The sequence below is a fragment of the Uranotaenia lowii genome, chromosome 2 (assembly GCF_029784155.1).
Source record: "Uranotaenia lowii strain MFRU-FL chromosome 2, ASM2978415v1, whole genome shotgun sequence".
In the NCBI taxonomy this organism is placed as follows: Eukaryota; Metazoa; Arthropoda; class Insecta; order Diptera; family Culicidae; genus Uranotaenia; species Uranotaenia lowii.
The window spans coordinates 281,778,306-281,798,953 of record NC_073692.1 but is presented as its reverse complement, the minus strand read 5'-3'; the positions used below and the strand labels follow the sequence as shown (position 1 = coordinate 281,798,953).

At 34.4% G+C, this 20,648-nt stretch overlaps 1 protein-coding gene across 3 annotated transcripts in view; it reads right to left on the bottom strand.

The window, feature by feature from the left end:
- Positions 1-20,648, bottom strand: part of LOC129744564 (speract receptor) — a 161,373-nt gene that overhangs the window by 49,948 nt on the left and 90,777 nt on the right. For all 3 annotated transcript variants that reach the window (XM_055737150.1, XM_055737151.1, XM_055737152.1), the window contains exons 3-5: positions 15,598-15,836; positions 15,381-15,503; positions 15,070-15,256 (exon numbers count right to left, since the gene is read on the bottom strand). In XM_055737150.1, coding sequence (XP_055593125.1) covers positions 15,070-15,256; positions 15,381-15,503; positions 15,598-15,836 — 549 coding nt within the window. The remainder of the gene's footprint in view (positions 1-15,069; positions 15,257-15,380; positions 15,504-15,597; positions 15,837-20,648) is intronic.

The following is a 20,648-nucleotide window of genomic DNA, read 5'->3' as shown; positions in this document are numbered from 1 at the left end:
TTAGTAGAATATTCGACCGAATATTCGGCCGAATATTCGGCCGAATATTCTTTTGGCCGAATAGTTGAAAAGGTCAATATTCGGTATTCGGCCGTTCGCCGAATACCACTATTCGGTACATCTCTAATATATACATTGCTAAATTTCTTATTATTCTCTACCTGCTTATTTCACTTAGTACAGGAAGATGTGTGTGGTTGATTAACACTAATAAACTATGTGGAAAACTTTTTTTAACTACATAAATTTAACAAAAAAAATGTCATTTGATTTTCGTAATGAAACAAGTAGTTAAAGCTGTCCAAACAACAAAAAGCTGACTTATGCAAAATTTCAGCTCAATCGAACCTGATATATGGATGCTTTAAAGCGCTCAAAATAACTAATTTTTAGGCCAAATGACTTAAAATGCATAGGAAGTTAAGGTAACTTTTCATTAGGGAGATCCAATCCCTTTTTAATAGGGTGGTACTAAAAATATTTTGATAAACCAAATGAAATGGAATACAAGCTCAATTTCAATGACAAATTCACGGAGAAAAAAGTATAGTATTTCCAACAATAATCCACTTATATTCAACCATATATATGATTGCCTTTGACCAACTATAATTATCAAAATTTCAACAATACTTATTGATAATAGACAATCTGATTGATTTAAAACATTCAACAATGTATATAATACTTTCAAATATAATGTATGAATAATTTTGTGCATTCATTCATTCATAAATTTAATAGATTCAACCATAATGCGTCTTCAGAAAAAGAATGACTCTGCGTGATTTAACTCCTCTATAAATAAATAAAAATTTCTTCTTGTTCTTCATCCATAATGCATGATTGATGTCATATATTCAACAATAATTAAAGTAGAATCAGCTTTAATTAAATGATTGATTTAATTATAAATATGATAAATATGAATGTGATAGATTCAACTATAATAATATGGTAGATTTAATTATAAATATGATAGATTCAACTATAAAAAACAATTGATTAAATTTTAAATATGATAGATTCAATTTTAATTCTATGATTGATTCACTGAGGGCAACTATAAATATCGTAAATTTAAATTTTGTTTATATTGTAAATTATCATATTTTTTTTTTTGGAATAAGTTTATGGCTACGTTTAATTTCATTTAATTGATTATTTCAGCAGTTCGTTTTACCCGCCACGATGCCGCTGTTGTTCTTTTTGCATCTTGATGCATGGTTGCTCAGAAAGTTGTGCGTCTTAACTAATCGGTCCCGGCAGACGCTTCTGCACCCGGCGAAGATTGACTTTGTGGGGGGAAAATTTACTCAATATCATGACATAAATCTATCATACGCTGACTTACCATAATGCTAGTTTCCTGTAGGACCCTGCCAGGACATAAAAGAACTTCGAGACCCACGTCGATTTCGCGGGCAGCCAGAGTAGGTGTACCTTTCCAATTCCAGGAACTGTCGGCCTACTACACGACTGCTGCCAGGAAATAATTTACTATATTTAAAGTTCAATACCTAGAATCAATCATACATTTGTAGTTGAATCTATCATATTTACAGTTGAATCAATTATACTACTACAGTTGAATCTATTATATTTATAGTTGAATGCCTAAAATCATTTATACAATTGTAGTTGAATCTATCATATTTACAGTTGAATCGGTTATACCATTATAGTTGATTGCGTAATGTCAATCATCAGTTTGTAGTTGAGTCTATTATATTTATAGTTGGATGCAAAAAATGATGATTGGTATAACCAGCAGGAATAATTAGAACAACTATGGTCTTTTTTCTACGTGTAACACCAAGTTGAAAAGAAAAATTATAAACATTACAAAAATATTCACAATGTTAAAAATGGGTAAAATGACAAAAATTTGAAAAAAATCAAAAACGAAATTTTTGTTTTTAAGTGAAACTTGAAAAACTCTCATATATCACCCAGCAAACATTTTTGTAGGTATATTTCTCAACAAAATTTCTTACACGTTTCATATACATTATAGAATCATCGCATAAAACTGAAACACAGCATTAACCTACCAAATTGGCAATATACATATGACCTATTCCAAGCGCCCCTCAACTGGAGAACCGATTTTCATTTTTCATTATTCAAAAATAATTTGCCTAGCATTTTAAAGTTTATTTCTTGAGCTTCATTTCCCAGCAAAATAATTTCAATTACCTTTTTTCGGAAATGAGTATGATGACGTTGAAATTTAAAAATTTTAGTACAAAAATAATCTGATTTTAACAATTATTCTTTATTTGAAACATAACTTTGTAAAAAAAAACTATCTATATTAAAAAATTATTGCAAAATGATTGTAAAAAAGCCACCTTTTAAGCATGATATTAGATTAAAAATAATCACAGCAACTTCACGCTCTAGTATCGGTAATAAAGGTATCTATTTTTAAGCGTTGTGGAGTCACAAAACTTCTACTATTTTTCAGTTTATGATTCCTTTAAATGTCACAAACTGTCGAAAGTTGAAGATCTCTTCAAACTTTTTGAGAGGAATTCCATGCTTTTTTCAGAATGAAAATCGGTTCAGAAGGTGGTGAGTTGCACCCGGGTAATGAATGCGTTGTGACGTCACGAAAATTGATTTCCTTTTTTTCGGAAACGTCCATGACTTCTTACTTCAACACTATTACAGAATTTATTCGAAACAAGTTTAATAGAACAATGCTTCAATAAACGAATTCAATTATCAAGTTTTTAATAAAATTAAGAATCATATTTTTTTCGCATAAATAAACGTTTTTTAAAACGTCTTAAAAAATAAATATATATATATATATATATATATATATATATATATATATATATATATATATATATATATATATATATATATATATATATATATATATATATATATATATATATATATATATATATATATATATATATATATATATATATATATATATATATATATATATATATATATATATATATATATATATATATATATATATATATATATATATATATATATATATATATATATATATATATATATATATATATATATATATATATATATATATATATATATATATATATATATATATATATATATATATATATATATATATATATATAAGTTAAATTATTGAGACGGGAATTTTCGTTTTTAAAAAAACTAAACTATGAACTACACGGCTTCGCGGTCTGAACAGTAATGATTTATTGTCTCTATAGTAAACCTTTGGTTCCCTCGCGTTTTCCCTAATTCGCACCGAGCGACAATTCGCGTGGCTGGTGTCGTCTTCGCTGCTGTCTCGTGGGAACGGGAACCTCTTTACTTGAACTTGGAGTTCAATATCGCTGACCATGCTGTCTGGGTGCCAGCGTGTGTACCCGGTGCGTGTGTTGCGATTGATTCCTGTTCCAGTGCTGTTACTTCCTTAACTCGTCCCCCCTTAAGTTTTGCTCGTCCCGAGCAATCCATGGGTTTCGAATTTTTCCACTTGTAAATGCCAAGGCCCAACAATGCAAGTATGAGAAGGATGACGGTGCTGAACGTTCCCAAGCTAAGCCGGTATTTGAAGTCCACTGTTTCTAAGTGTCGTCTGTTTATCAGGTTAAGTTCGTGTAACTCTGATAAATTTACGTGCCGTTCTATATGCAATGTTTTTATGTTAGTTAGTTGCATTGGTAGAACTGATGCGTGGTTAAATTTGAGCTCGTAGTTTTCGAAAAGCTCGTTTTTTATGTAAATCGAACAATTGTGGAATGTAATGAAGTGAATTCCGGTCAATGTTCTTGCTGGTATTCCACAGGTGCTATTGATGGCTACTTTTTGATTGATGGTAATAACCAATAATGTTCCTGGGGCGATTATTCTGGTTTCTGTTGATGTTGGCGATTCCGAAGAAGGACATTGTCCTTGTCGTCCCTTTAGAAGTGGAGCTTCGCAATGGCTATTGCTGATGTCAACTAATTGTCTCCTCTCGCAGATTGTGACTCTGTTGCTTTCTCGGCATTCTGATTTTATGGCAAGAATTTCATCTTGATTGGTGAAAACTTTGTTGTACATGACCTTTACAGAGTGGTTGAAGATGGGTAGAGGCTCGATGACGAATTTCTGATAGGTCGTGGGTTGGAACTTCGGAATGTTGACGCAAATGATGACTGATGATTCCGTGTAGATGGTGGTGGTCGTCAGGAGGTTGTTGATGTCGCTCAGGTGCTGGATATCTATTCCTTGATCTTTGACCTCGTTTATAATAACTTCTATTTCATTGGGTGTGAGAATGAGTTTACTAATAATGTTAACTTTTGAAAGCAGTATAGCGTACTCTATTGATTTTAAATTTTCTAGAAAGGTGTCTAACTGAAATATTATCGATATTTTCTGGTTTTCAGATATTAGGTAATTGTCATTTTCTAAAACTTTATTTATAGTATTTTGGTGATTTCTAATTTCTGTATTTATTAAGTTTAATCTGTTTTCGAATTTAGAGTTTATTTTGATTTGCTGGTTATTTTGTTTTACAAGTACGTTTCCTTTATTTCTTATTTGATTTAGATTAGAGTTTATTATCTTAAGATCTTCGGCGTCTAAGTTTCCTGTAATGTATTTAATTGAGCTACCTAAAATATCAATGGATCTCTTATTCCTTTTTGCTTTTGGATTAAGGGTGCCGAAAAGAAACTTTATTTCTCTGAATTTCATGTCTATGATTTGTGATAATTCGCTTGATGTGTTTTTCGTTTGACTGATAATATTTTCCATAATTGAAATTGAGATTTCAAATTGTTTAAAATCTATTATGTGTAGCAACCTATCATAACCAGCAATTATCTTCCCTTCCCCCCTATTGAGAATCAACGCTCCTGCGTTGTTTGTGATATCGTTTATCTGAATTGACTGTTGGTGGGAAATGGATAACGATGTTAGGATGAGGAATATTAGGGGTGTCCTGAGTTTCCCTTGTGTCGACATCTTTCTGAAAAATAAAAAACTGTTAGATATTTTTTACATTATCTTTATGAATTTCTCGTCCACTCTGGTCAAGTAGTGTTCTGCCTTTGTCTCGTGCTACGTTGACCGGGGTGAACTTTTCATTTGTCTTTTTTCGAATATCTTGTACTTTTTTGAAAATTGTTTGGTTTTCTTCAACGTGGGGAGGTTCAATTCGATTTTTGTTGTGGAATTCTAAATTTTGATTTTGTGTTTTCTTGTTTGTGTCTTGAACTTCGTTGAAGAATCTGTCTTTGTATTGGGTTATTTGTTCTAATCCAAGAGGTCGATCATCTCCGTCTTTGAGTGCGAAAAATATCTCTCTTGGTTTAAGTTTAGTAGCGGAGTGTATCGTGTTGTTATAAAGAGTGCAAGATATTCTAAAAAGTTCTTTTTTACTCATGTTACGGTGATCTCGCCATTCTGCTTTTGTGCAGCGGTAGATCTCGGCCAGTGTTGAATGGAATCGTTCAACTGATCCGTTACTTGTGCTATGATTAGGGGGAATAAAGTGGACGTCGATATTGAAATCTTCCATTAATTGTCTGATTTCCATAGATTTCAATGCCGGCTCGTTATCGCAAACAACATGTTGAGGGATACTATATAGCGAAAATAACTTTAAGAGGCCTTTTCTGAGGTCAATTATTGTTCGGGATTGTATGGGGATGATTATACCGAATCTCGAAAATTTATCTAAGGCGGTTAAAAAGATGTTTGGATGAGATATAAAAACATCAATGTGGAGGATTTCCATTGGTTTTGATGCTTCTGGGGTCTTACCAAGTACAATTTTAAATGGTTTTCTGTCGTATTTGTTTTTATTGCAAATTCGACATAATTTTATAAATTTCTTAACTTTGTATTTTATTTTCGGGAAAAAATAACGTCTACTAATTTGTGCTTTGTTCTCCCAAATTCCTCGGTGGGCGGAGTTGTGTGTTTGTTCTATTAAAGTATTTTGTTCCTCCAATGTTTGAAGATCTATAAGCATTTTCTGTGAAATAAATATTTTAAATGATTTGCATCTTTGGAAGTAGTTTTTATAGACGGTTTGGATTAAACCAATTAGATTTTCTGGACAAAAGATACAGTTTTGTCGTTTTGGATCCATTTTTATCAATTAAATTCAAATAAAGTTTGATTTTGTTTAAAATTTGTTTATAATTTTTATGAAGAGATTAATCACCGCGTTTAATTATTTTCCTTTTAATCTTTTCTGTTCACTTTTTCACTTGTTAGTATCTATTATAGTGAAATTTGTTATAAGAGAAAGTAAGATAGTAAAATGAAAAGTTTTTGACTTACCCTTCGCGATATCCGTTCGCGTATATATTTTTTTTTTTCTCCTCCTCTTTGATGCAACAAGTTGGTACACTAACACTCGCGGTTTCGTTCACGTAAGGTTTCACGGTTTTGCAAAGGTATCCGACACAATTCGCGCGATATGCGTTCGCGGAAGCTCTAACGGCGGAAGTATACACTTAACAAAATCCGCGCCAGTTAAATTATTGAGACGGGAATTTTCGTTTTTAAAAAACTAAACTATGAACTACACGGCTTCGCGGTCTGAACAGTAATGATTTATTGTCTCTATAGTAAACCTTTGGTTCCCTCGCGTTTTCCCTAATTCGCACCGAGCGACAATTCGCGTGGCTGGTGTCGTCTTCGCTGCTGTCTCGTGGGAACGGGAACCTCTTTACTTGAACTTGGAGTTCAATATCGCTGACCATGCTGTCTGGGTGCCAGCGTGTGTACCCGGTGCGTGTGTTGCGATTGATTCCTGTTCCAGTGCTGTTACTTCCTTAACTTATATATATATATATATATATATATATATATATATATATATATATATATATATATATATATATATATATATATATATATATATATATATATATATATATATATATATATATATATATATATATATATATATATATATATATATATATATATATATATATATATATATATATATATATATATATATATATATATATATATATATATGCGCTTGTTGAACACTTGATTCGAGAATAAACAAACAAACATAAACATGAACCCCTAATCGATTTTTTTAAAGATTATTTATGAATTATACAGCAAGTAGTGATCTCTTATTTGAATAAAAATCTTGCAGGTAGTTATCTGAGGTTTGAAAAGAAAATTAAAATAAGTTCAAGTTCTTCTTTATAAGAATAAAAAACGCGCTAATAGCTTCTTTTATGTACTTGCTAATATTATGTTCAACCAAAAAGCAAGAATCTATGGAATAAATGCAATGAGATTAAAAAAATCTTTGAACATGGTCAATTTTAAAGATAAACATTTTCTTTCGTACAAATTCATTAGACTTTTAAGGAAAATAAATTTCTCATAAAACTATTTAAAAACCATGTCCTTTATTGAAACCTCCACCTTAAAGAATGTTTCTAGAAAATCTAAATCGAACCCCGTATTCACATGAGAACACACGAAGAGACTTAACTGAATATCAAAATTAAAATATGAAGGTACTAGCACAGGGCTCCGCAAAATTAGGGCCAGATTATACTACGAAAAGGGGTCGCGGAACAAACCTTAAGTTTGTATAGAATTGAGCGAAATTAGTTCGGGATGAACAAAAAAGCCTTTTAAACAATTTTTTACCAATAATTTTGGTTCTTATAAACCGATTTTTCTTTTAATTTCAGTGGTTTAAAGCTTTCATCTGAGGAACGCATTTCGATTAGAGTTATCATGAAACAGTTATTAAGCTTCAAAACAGGTATATATGCGTCGATTAACGATCATTCATGTATTTTTTGTAATTTACCCATCAGAAGCTTATTTTTGAAACTTAATATGTTTTTTTGCTTTGTGGATGACTATAATAAAAACAAACCAGCCGATAGAGGCTTCAAAAATTGGTGCAAAATTTCTAAATACAAATTTTAGGCTCATTTCCGTGGTCCGAACCCCCCAAATTTAGCACTGGACTTTATGCTAGGTCTAGGATCTATTTTAGCTTTTCATAGGTCGGTTGATTTAGGCACCCTAGTGTCCATTAACTAACTTTTAATAGATCGCAGGATTTTGAAATTATCGTTCATTTTTCCTTTCCTTTGCAATTAAATACTGAAAAGATTCAGAAACACATTTCAACGCTTTTACAAATAAATATTTCCTAGCATAAGTTTTTTAAATAATATTTACATCATCGCACAAATAAATTTTGAATAAAATTGATGTGCGCAGTGTTGCAAACCTTATCTGCTTATATGAGCCATTCAGATTCAATTCCCTTAATTTTTTGGTTTTAAATGGGTCGATTTCATCATTAAATCACATCATTTGTTGAGTTTTTGAGCATTTTCAGTAAATTAAGCATTAATTTTAAGATTATATTTTGATTCATTTCATGTAGCTGACCATAAAATTTCGTGACGTCACAACGCTTTGCAAAACCTTGCTTTAAAAAAATGGCGCTTTGTTACGTCACGAAACTGAATCGCTCTAAAATGAATTTTAATCAACATTTGAAAAAACAGCGTTGGTTGTAATGAAACGATACTTTTTGAAATTTTCATAAAATTTGATCGAATAGAAAAGCAGAAAAATGCAGTTTTGTAAAAAAAACTGAAAGGTGGAAAAAGAGGCGCGTTGTGACGTAACAATTTCTTTTGCTTATTTTTTGATAACTATTTGTTCAAAAAAAAAACTTTTGATTTCAAATTGTAACCAATTAAATTATGAACGTAGGGGTATATTTTTTTTTCAATGAGCGATATGAACTGTAAAACCTACCAACAATATACCCAAAAATTGTTTTGCAAACGTTGTGACGTCACGTTGGAATGGGTCATATATATTTTTAACTTCTGGCTTAAGCGATAAGAATTATACAAATTTGACGATATTCAACACCTTATTCGTACATCCGACTATGCGAGAGAGCGCAAGTTTTGCTCTCAATGCATGCAAACCGTTGCCAGTGACAATATTTGCTGCTTCTTTTTCTAAACCAACCATCTGATTTTTCGCAATCTGGTTGCATTGCTTATCGCAGAGAAAAAACAATAAAATTTTTTTCTCACTCGAATTCTGATCGGGAGAACAAATTAGCAAACATGGCGGACTTTTTATCATATCCGATTATTAGGAATTTCATTAACATTGCTAACGATTTGAGCTATCATTTGCGGTTCATGCGATCAGGCGGTTTTATGTTTGCTGGGCATTTTTGTCATATTGCCCATTTTGTTATTTTTGTCACTTTTCCCATAATTTTCATATAATTCATTTTTGTATTATGGAAATTATTGTGATTTTGGAATTTTTGTCATTCGTCGTGGTTATGAATTTTAAGTGCATTTTCTAATTTTTCACTCTTTAACCACGAAAAACGACCAGACCTCCCTTCTGAATGATGAGATGCCTTCAAATGGTAAACAAGTCGATGGGAGCATTTTGTGATTTATTTTATAAGGCAACTCTGAAACATTCCATATAAAACCTCCGGTTTGCCAAAAAAAAAAACAGATAAGATCCAAAAGGTTGATTTAATCTAGAGATGTACCGAATATTCGGTCGGCCGAATATTCGGCGTCGAATATCGCCAAAAAACCGTTAAGCCGAATATTAGGCTCACCGAATAGTTGAGCCAAGTATTCGGCCGAATAGGCCGAATAGATATTTACAAATTTTATACACTAACAGACTTGTAAAATTTTTCAACTGATGTTGGATAATTAATAAAATGTCCAAAAGTAATGTTGAAAAAGCTACAAAATCATAAAAAAGCTTATGGTTTCAGTAAACGATCTTTGGTGTATCCGTGTTTATTTCACTGTAAATAGCTTTATACTTTGATTATCGTTTATTCCAGATGTTTCATATATCCAAGCTTGTCCATAAATCCAATTAAGAATTCGAGAAAAGTCAAATCTGACCGGGATGGCCAAATATTATTTGAAATTTCCCGGATTTTAATCGGGATTATTAAGATTATTCGCTAAATCAAATAAAAACTTGAATTTCTTTTTTAACATTTTCAGATTTTACGTTCAAAAACGATTTGTTAGAGTAAATTTAAATATAAACATCAATCATTCTTTTACCCTTAGATACCCTAAGATTAAACACTGCTGCTGTCATTTGGTGAAAATTTTAAGTAATTTGTTTTATCCTCTTGTATGTTTGAGAATAATGTGAATAATGCGTTAGAGAATAGATTCTGTTGAGATTTGCTCTTACAAAGATACACATTTTTTAAACAATCGTCCAGACCCGGCCGTGTGGATTTGTTTGGTAGAAAATATGGTATTCTTAATGTTAAAGATCATCGGTTCTTGGAAACTATTTTGAAGACATCAAACTAAAATTCGACATTCATCTGATTCAATATGAAATAAGCCATTTCAAATAGCTTAGCACCTGTTTTGACATGTTTTGTCCCAGGTTTCACTGGAACCCAATCTCTATGGTGCTAAACGTCCTAGAAGCGACAATTCATCTGATGTCATTCTAACTATTGGTGACATTTTGAAAATCAAAGAGACCTCTACTTAAAGAAAATCTGATGTATTATAAATCTGGTTGAGAATAATCGACTCAAAAACATAAGGAGTATTAAGACGGAAGAAGTAGAAGAAAAATGAAATTAATGCTTTTTGATTTCAATTCAAAACTCAACAGAATGTTCGGCCGAATATTCGTTTGGCGATCAACGAATAGTTGAAAAGGTCGATATTCGGTATTCGGCCGTTCGCCGAATACCACTATTCGGTACATCTCAAATTTAAACCAGAACTTTTTTCCTAGATAACACCAGACGTTTTATGCATTTTTAAGTTATTTGGCATCAAAATTAAAATTTAGATTTATGAGGCTAAACAATCACAGTGGTCTAGAACAAACATTTATCGTGACAAAATTAATTGCGCAAAATATATACGTTTTAGACATTTGATGTCTTCTGCAAAGTTATTCACAATTTTTAAGGCCGTACTTTGAAATAATAATTTATTAGGGCGTGTCATCTTCCTGCGAATTCGTAATGCTTATTTCTTTCGGGAGCTAGATAGAGCATGAAAATGTTGTACAATGTTGTAGATTTTAACTTTTTAACAAACTTCGCTCAACACGTAAAAGTCGTACGGCGATACGTTTTCATTGTATAATTTTTTTAATATTCACATATAAGAGCGTGTCGAAAAAACAGTTTTATCATCACAACTTTTTCTAATGAAGTTGTACAGTGTTAATGTATTCTAAACAATTGATCAGCATAACAATGTGCACGTTTTTCTTTGGAATTATAGGGAGCAATCGTTTCATTTGCAAAAGTTAGGAGCACAAATGTGTTCAAATTTGACCATTTTCGAGCTGCAATATCTCTGATATTGCAAACATTTTTATGCTCTATCTAGTTCCTAAAAGAAATTAGCATTACAAATTTCCAGGAGAATGACACGCCGTAATAAATTATTCTTTAAAATACGGCCCTCAAAATTGTGAACAACTTCGCAAAAGACATCAAATGTCTAAAAAGTATATATTTTGCGAAATTAATTTTGTCACGATAAATGTTTGTTCTGGACCACTGTGAATCGTAGCTTTGAGGCACCCCTAAGTCAAGTCCAATTGAGCTAAAATTCCGTATAGGTCTGTTTTTGAGCCAATCGTACGTGTATGATCAGCTTAAGGAATTCGATAATGACATTCATTCCCTTCATTCATTGTCACCCTAATATTCATGCATTATAACATAGAAATTTTAAATCCAATATCCAGTTTATAGTTGTAAATTTGTGGTTGTGTTTATATAAATTCATAGGGGCAAAGTCAAAATCTTTATAAGCACACTAACATATTCTGGAAAAATTGTGAATACGTTCATAGTTATTCTTAGGATTTGTCGAAGAGCAAATTTGTGGGAAGTAAAAATAGTAGCTCATGTTAAAACTTTTGCAGGTATATCACTTTTATTTCATCTCTTCATATATCTCTAATTTTGGATCTTGGATCGATCTCTGAAAGATCGATGTTTTCTATTTAGATTTTCGACGTTTATGGCCTTGCAAATATTCGATTAGATTAGTTTATTTTCGATGCGATCTTCTTGATCTATTTAATGTTTTTGCTAGTTTTTTTTGGAGGTATTTGGATCCAATTATGAGTAGTGAACCTTCATATAAGAGAAGCGACATCTGATCCCTCTTAAAATAAAATATGTGGCAACATCGCCGAAATCTTGGACAAAAAAAATCCCCAGCACTGTTTTCTGGCTCAATGTTCAAGCTCTAAAGTGAACGCTCCTTCAATCTTACAAACAACATTGAACTCGATGCCCGAAGGATCGCGATAAACGGTATGAATGACTTGAATTTCGTTAATAATTAGTTAGTTTTCTAACTAGAAACACGATTCACCAAAGCATTTAAATAAATTGCACCTAATCATAAATTCATATGACCAGCTGAAAAAATTATCTGTTTGAACTATAATAACAATCACAATACCTTCCTTGGTTGAGTTTTCAATAAGAAAGGTAAAAGCTCTGGGACAAAAAGCTTTGGATCGATTGGAATCGATTTTGACAGTTCTTTTGCTCGATTGGAATTTTGTGTTTCAGGTGTCACTTCTCTTATATACAGGTTCACTAATTATGAGCATAGATTACCACAGGCTCTTTTGGTTTCTAGAAGATGATATTGGTGCTTGAAAATAGAATAGCTTTCGTGGATTTTTTTTGTATAGGTATGTACCTAATAGGTACATCCTTGAAACTTCGTGTTCTCAATTCTTATTGACGAAAAGCTCCCGCTAGTAATACATGAAATTGATCGATCTGTCATAAATTGATCCTCAAGCTCCGAATTTTAGGCGGATCGATTCAACGATCATTCATTCGAGTCGATCTTGGAGCTCAATTGTGCAAATCGATTTTTCTGAAGATCGAATAATCTTCTTAGACAATGTCCAACAGCAACTTTATAGGAGCGCGAATTTAAATTCTCTAAAGAATTTCATACCACATAACTACATATTTCACTTCAACGGAAATATTTCTCTGAATTCATCTAGGGGCCGTTCACATACCACGTGGACAACTTAGAGGGGTAGGGGGGTATGGAAATGTTCACGCTTGTCCACGGAGAGGGGGTAGGGGTTTGGGTCATGTCCACGTGGACAAACTTACTTTCAAAATATTTTTTAAAAGGAGAAATCACCGTGAATTTGTTTTATGAAATGAATTTGCGGCTTTATCGGTGAGGGTTAAAGAGTTGAAATGAAAGACGGGTAGAAGAACAGAAGAAAATTCTAAGGTGGTGAAAAGAGCGAAGAGCATTTGAAATAGAAGCTTGACCACATGCTAAATTCTTTGTCCCGCATCAATTAACTGTATTGAAGAAGTAGTACCTAATAGAGAAGGCACTACATTTTTCGATACAGTTAATTATGGATGGTTCGACCGCCATGTGAGTGTGCACATGTGCCGAACGGACAAAAAATTTAGCATGTGGTTGCTCTGTTAAGTCTTCTATTGTGCGATATCGTTCCATCGATGGCTAGGTAGATTTCTTATTTTCGTTTTGTGCGGATGTTCCAACTGGATTGAGTTGTCGCATACGGTCAAAAAAATTTTTTGTCCGTTCGGCACATGTGCACACTCACATGGCGGTCGAACCATCCATAATTAACTGTATCGAAAAATGTAGTGCCTTCTCTATTAGGTACTACTTCTTCAATACAGTTAATTGATGCGGGACAAAGAATTTAGCATGTGGTCAAGCTTCTATTTCAAATGCTCTTCGCTCTTTTCACCACCTTAGAATTTTCTTCTGTTCTTCTATCCGTCTTTCATTTCAACTCTTTAACCCTCACCGATAAAGCCGCAAATTCATTTCATATTTTTTAAAGGTGAATAAATATTAAGATGTTTAAATCAAAATCTTAAAATGGCATACTTTTCCAGTTTAAGTTTAAACAATAAGTAGCTACTTGAAAGCAAGTGATAAATATGATAATTATGAAATTTAAAATTTTGATTTTTTTTTTTGTTTCAGGACAGTTTGAATCGATTTTACAAAATCAGCCATTTCTATGATAAAAAGGCAAAAAGTGGTGTTTTCTAACTGCCAAATCATAGGTATTTAAAACAAAAACTTTTTCAAATGTGTCCACGTGAACATCTGGGGAGGGGGGTAGGGGTTTGCCAAATGTCCACGCTTGTCCACGGAAGGGGAGGAGGGGGTCAAAAATCTCATTTTTCTGTCCACGTGGTATCTGAACGGCCCTCTACAGGTTTTGATACACTTCGCCTTGGACTTAACACTATCGAACTTTCAAAATAAGTTTGGGTCACTGAAAAATTCAAAAGATGTTAAAACGATAATAGTCAAAAGAAGAGATAATAAACAAAAGAATAACACTTCGAATTTTTCAAGACTGCACGTTTTAAGTCTTCATATTCCGCCCTCAAATTTGAATTAATTACGACTAAAAGCAGGTCCTATCGGCTTCCACGAAATTTTGGCGACGTAACACTAGCACCAACTAAGAGATTACGGGATGATGTTAAACCCGGGAAAACTTGTAGTGCGAACGAACTTGTTGTGCTGAACAAAAATTTGATAGGTGATGATAATGCTTGTTAATAAATTCTCCCCACCTATGTTCATCATCTTTCATTTCTTCTAACTTTCTATCCATCTATAAAATTTCATAATCTTAAGAAGTCCCCACTAAAAAAGGCAGCACTTTTCACTTATAAAGCCGATAAATTAAATAACAAACATATATTACGGTGATTAATCCCTTTAAAAGGTATCTCCAATATTTATGAAAATATTTCAAAAGCAACATTCTTCGTTTTCATTTCCAAAACGTTCCTCGAACAATCTTTTGCCATTTATCCTACATTTCAATATCAAAATCGCACCTAATCTCTTCATTAATCAGATTACCGCACGGCTGATCGAACAATCGTACTGCCGCAGAAGCTGGCTCGTTTCCAGTTAGGAGTCAGTTTCTGTTTGAGTTCGAAAAAACTCATTTAAACTTTCAAAACACAAATAGCAAACTCACTTCGGGTTTCCTTGAACGTTTCCTCCACCAGCCGGTCGAATGGATTCGGAGAATAGCCGTGGTGGTAAATTGTGCTCCACGTCCGGGTCGTCTTAATCCGGACCCCGTTCGATTTGAGGGTCGTCTTCAGCGTGTTGGCCACAGCATCGAATTCGGAATCCTCCGAGGCCCGATAGAAGAAACTAACCTAGGGGATGAAAAAAGGGGCGTTAATGTTTAAAAAAAATCATGTGTTGGAAAGCTATCTAATTATTCGATTTTATCAGTCAAAGTTAAATTATTGATTTAAACGTTTATAAAATACAACTCACCTGAGTCCAATTGTACGCTAGGAGCAGCGAAACTACAGATTTCGATATCTGCAGATCGGGAGGTCTCGTCCTGGCAAACGTTGGAAAATGCTTTTTGTTTGAGGTTTCGTTGTGTGTACAAAACTGCAAAATCGCAAACGTTCAATGAGCTCTGATCAACCAGTTAAGATACAAACGAACGAAACTCACAAAAGAAACAGAAAGCATACTTACTTACATAGGAAATCATTGGAAGATTGAAGGCAGCCGCCATTCTGCCCTCGTGAACACAAGTTTCCTGCGGCCCAATGTAGGCTATCACATCTTTCGTCCAGAGATCTGCGGTTTTTCTAATGCTAGTGATTTCTTCTCCGAAGGTTTCTGCCACCTCAAAGGCCAACTTGTGCCCATGACGGGAGAAGAACACATTGTTAACCTCTTCGATGGCCAACGTTATGGCACCGGATATCTGCAACCCTGGAATGGGCACAAAAAATAAACAAATTAGGAAGGATGTTTGAAAATTCAAAACTTATTTATGGTGACATATTTTCACAAAACATTTGTTGGTACACAACATATTTGGTCAATAAAAAAAAATTTACACAACAGTATGGGCTTGTGATATAGCTCAGTTGGCAAGTCTGTTGTCTCCTGAGCCGATGTCCGCGAGTCCGAGCCCAAGAGTAAACATCGAACACAGTTGTACCGGATAAGTTTTTCAATAACGATCCGCCAACTGTAACGTTGATAAAGTCGCGAATGCCATAAAGATGGTAAAACGACTATAATCGAAACAAAAAAAAAACACAACAGTATTCTGGTATGAAGTCAAAAATGGCTTAAATAGGATGGGCAAGTTGAAGGCAGAAAATTGTTGTGAGTTCGATTCCCACAATCATATCGTCTTTGGCGCAATGTAAATACATTTCAGCGCATTTTTGGCACATAGCTCCGATTGTAACTCTGTCTGTGTTTACCAGAGCCGGAATATTTGGATAGCATTCTAAGAAACAGCCTACCCAACCAGGAGGCTTAATAAAAACAAAAAATCAACAGCAGTAGCCTCAAAAACCCAAATCAAAATTACAAATCAGAAGCAGCAGCTTTAAAAATCTGTGCTTCTTAAGCCAATTCTGTATTTTTACATCAGAAGGCCCAATCAAAACAAACAATCAGCAACAGCAGCATAAAAAATCTGTACTTCTTTACCCACCTCCGTTTTTTTTCACCGGAAATCAAAACAATCAGCAGCAGCAGCCTTACATATTTGCGTTCCTACGCCAATTCCGTCTTATTCCACCGGAAGGCGAAATCAAAACAATCAGCAGCAGCCTTAAATATCTGCGCTTCTAACGCCAATTCCGTCTTATTCCACCGGAAGGCCAAATCAAAACAATCAGCAGCAGCAGGTTTAAATATCTGCGCTCCTAACGTCAATTCCGTCTTATTCCACCGGAAGGCCAAATCAAAACAATCAGCAGCAGCAGCCTTAAATATCTGCGCTTCTAACGCCAATTCCGTCTTATTCTACCGGAAGGCCAAATCAAATCAATCAGAAGCAGCAGCCTGAAATATCTGCGCTATTTTTGCAATTCAATTCAGAGATTCACTTCTACACGTCTGTCGCTCACCAGAATAGATCAATGACTGTCTTTGTTTTGTTTCTTTGCCTAGTGTTGCCAAAATAGCAAACGTTGCCATAGTTGTTTATTTCATTTTATTTATTTTCAGTGTTGCCGAATACAACTATTATTTTACTTTATTTTTAATTAAATTTGATTTATTTTCTGCATATCCTTCATCTCATCCCTACACCGTTGTTGATTTATTTACGCATCATATGCTTCTTTTATTTAACTAGCCTTTAACTTATACACTGCCGGCCAAAAGTTTGGGATCACCCACTAAAAAACATGCAAATTTTGATCGTTCATATCTCAGCCGTCTTAGGATATATTGAAAATCTTCTGATCTCTTTTGAAAGATAATGAGCAATAGCTATCTCGGAGGTATATGGCCCAAATATAATGTTTTAGTTTTGAACTTAAAACTTAACCTAAAGTTATAACATTTTCAAAAAATCGCACTCAATATTCAAAGCCGATCATCTCGGGATAGGGTGGACCAAATCTCAAAATTTGAGTTGCATTAGAATTCCTGTTCTTTACTTCTCAAAACACATTAAAAAAAATTTGAGAAAAAATTCAAGAATGTATTTTTAATTAATAAAATAGACACTTGAGTTATCGTCCAAAAGTTTGGGATCACCTCTTTGTATGGTGAGTTTGGGATCATTCTTATAAAAACATGCAAATTTATTTTATTCATATCTTTCTCATCTCACATCGTATTGCAGATCTGAAGGGTTCATTTGGAAGCTCAGGAATTGTTGGTTTTTAATAAATTCATTCAAAAATTATATTTTAAGGTGAGAACTATTAAAAAAATCTGGGAACTTTCAAAAAAACAGTTAATTTCAGGTGATTTTTTTATGGTTACCACTTCAAAATATTATTTTTGAATGAATTTATTAAAAAACAACAATTCCTTAGCTTCCAAATGAACCCTTCAGAACTGCAATACGATGTTAGATGAGAAAGATATGAATAAAATAAATTTGCATGTTTTTATAAGAATGATCCCAAACTCACCATACAAAGGGGTGATCCCAAACTTTTGGACGATAACTCAAGTGTCTATTTTATTAATTAAAAATACGTTTTTGAATTTTTTCACAAAATTTTTTGATTGTGTTTTGAGAAGTAAAGAATAAGGATTCTAATGCCACTCAAATTTTGAGATTTGGTCCACCCTATCCCGAGATGATCGGCTTTGAATATTGAGTGCGATTTTTTGAAAATGTTATAACTTTAGGTTAAGTTTTAAGTTTAAAACTAAAACATTATATTTAGGCAAAATACCTCCGAGATAACTATTGCTCATTATCTTTCAAATGAGATCAGAAGATTTTCAATATGTCCTAAGACGGCTGAGATATGAACGATCAAAATTTGCATGTTTTTTAGTGGGTGATCCCAAACTTTTGGCCGGCAGTGTATAATCAAACAAGCACCCGTAAATTGAAACGGTGAGAAACCTATACTTCATAACAAATATATGCTGATATGCTTATTATCTCAGTTTTAATGCTCTTTCATTTTCATTAATAACCAATAAGTTACTCAAACGCAACCAATTTGCTATATATTATAAAAAATATTCTATCAATTTTATTCAATGCGATATAGACGAATTTTAGATCTTATTATTTATATCAGGAGTTTTGCCAAAACGTTTGCGAGCCAGATTTTTGAAACTTTTCTATCATACACAACTCTCTTTTATTACATTATCTGAAACTGCTTTAAAATAACGAAATGAATTATGAAATTACAGTTTTGGGTCAACTCATAAACTTTGCTTGTTATTTGGGCAATTCGGATTTGGTGGCCCACGATGCCCCACCAGAATCCAAAAAATATTACTTTTTTTAAACAGTCAGAACTTGGAAAAAATAATTTAATCAAAAGTTACAAAAAAATTGCCTAATGAAACGCCTGACGTCTAGTTATTTTTTTTTCTATCGGCATTTCAATACTGGTAATCTACATGAAGAGCAATTTTGACTACACACCCACAAATCAGACTCCAATAAAGAACTTCCTCGGAGGTGGAATTATCGGTATAAGATCGGCATAGAATCTGCGTACCTCACAAACAGATCGATCACCAACAAGAGGTCTTGTGGTCAACAAGACCCCTTTCGAGATGTGGTACGGTCAGAGGCCAAAGCTGAGTAACCTGCGCATTTTTTGTTGTCCGGCGTACGCACAGATTCCCAAGGAAAAGCGGCAGAAGCTTGAATGGTTCGAGCCGATGGGGGGGGGTGAATTATGAGTTAGTGAGAGGGGTACTCTCAAGTATATTAGACTTGCGGTTAGCAAGTTCTGCAGCAGCTAGCGCAGAAGGACAAACAAGCTCTAAGACGATCCAGAGGACCACCGGAGAGAGCCAACCAGCAGCCTGAGGATCGCCAGCACAGAGACCAGCCAGCAATATGCCTCAGGCCAACCAGAAGGTTCCACCAGAGGTCGAGTCCGGGAAGGTTCGCGGATTGAGAGGGTTATTCTCGATGCCGTCACGAGCCACGTTGCGGTTAGCAAGCGTGAGTTCACGACCGACCGACGGCCGAGATGCGCAGAGATGAATAGGTCCAGCTGCAGTAACACCCCTAATTAATGGGTGGTGCTAATAGCCTCCAGGTCAGCCAGAAGGTGTCACTGGAGTTCGAGGCTGGGAAGTCGGGTTCCGAGAGGGTTACTCTCGATTCCGACACAAGCCGGGCTTCGGTAAGCAGCGTGAGTTCATTTCCGACGGCCGGTTGGAGGACTCTCGGGATCTGTAACCAGGATTGGCCAGGTCCGAATGCTCCAGATGGAGGATTAGCTCGGATCGGAGATTGGAAGAAGCTGTTTGCCGAGAGGGTTACTCTCGTGATGTGGAGCTACGCTGCGATCAGTACGCGTGAGCTCATCCAAGCATTACGTAGCTCATCCAGTACGATTTTTCTGTGGCTTTGGAGGTGTTTTGGGTGACGGTTAGTTGCCAGCAACTTCAGCAACGCATCAGTGCCTGATCGGACTCATGCTGCTGAACGTTGCTCTCCGGCTTTTTGGAGCGTTAAAGCAGCGAAACGAGAAGCCATGAAGCTGCAAGTCGAGAGAATTATTCTCGTGCTTGATGGCTGCGCTGCGGTTAGCATGCCTAAGCTTTTATTCGATGGTTGGAAGCTGTTCCAGGTACGTCGGAGGAGGTGGTTTGAGCGACGGTTAGTCGTCAGCGATTTTAACCACTCCTTGATTTCTGAGGCGTTATGAACGGGTACTGCCGGGCGAACTCTTGCTTATTCTCGGAGGCAGGGCCGTAGGAAGAACCTGCTCATGGGGGGGGTTTTGATGACAAATTTTTCTCAATAACATTTTTGCTTAGACACAAGCCTGCACAAGTGAAAAATTGTATATTTACTTAGTGCAAATTATTCAAATTAAAGCTTATTTTGCATTAAAAGTTGTTTATTTTTGAAATTAAGTCCTAGGGAAAGCCAATTTTGTTCATGAAGCTTTCAGAAATATAGGTACATTTGATATAGCTCAGTTGGTAAATCAGTTGCCTCCTGAGCTGATATCCGTGAGTTCGAGCCCAAGAGTAAACATCGATCACAGTTGTTCCAGATAGGTTTTTTAATACCTGGTGCGCCAACTGCATCGAAAATCGAGACAAAAAAAA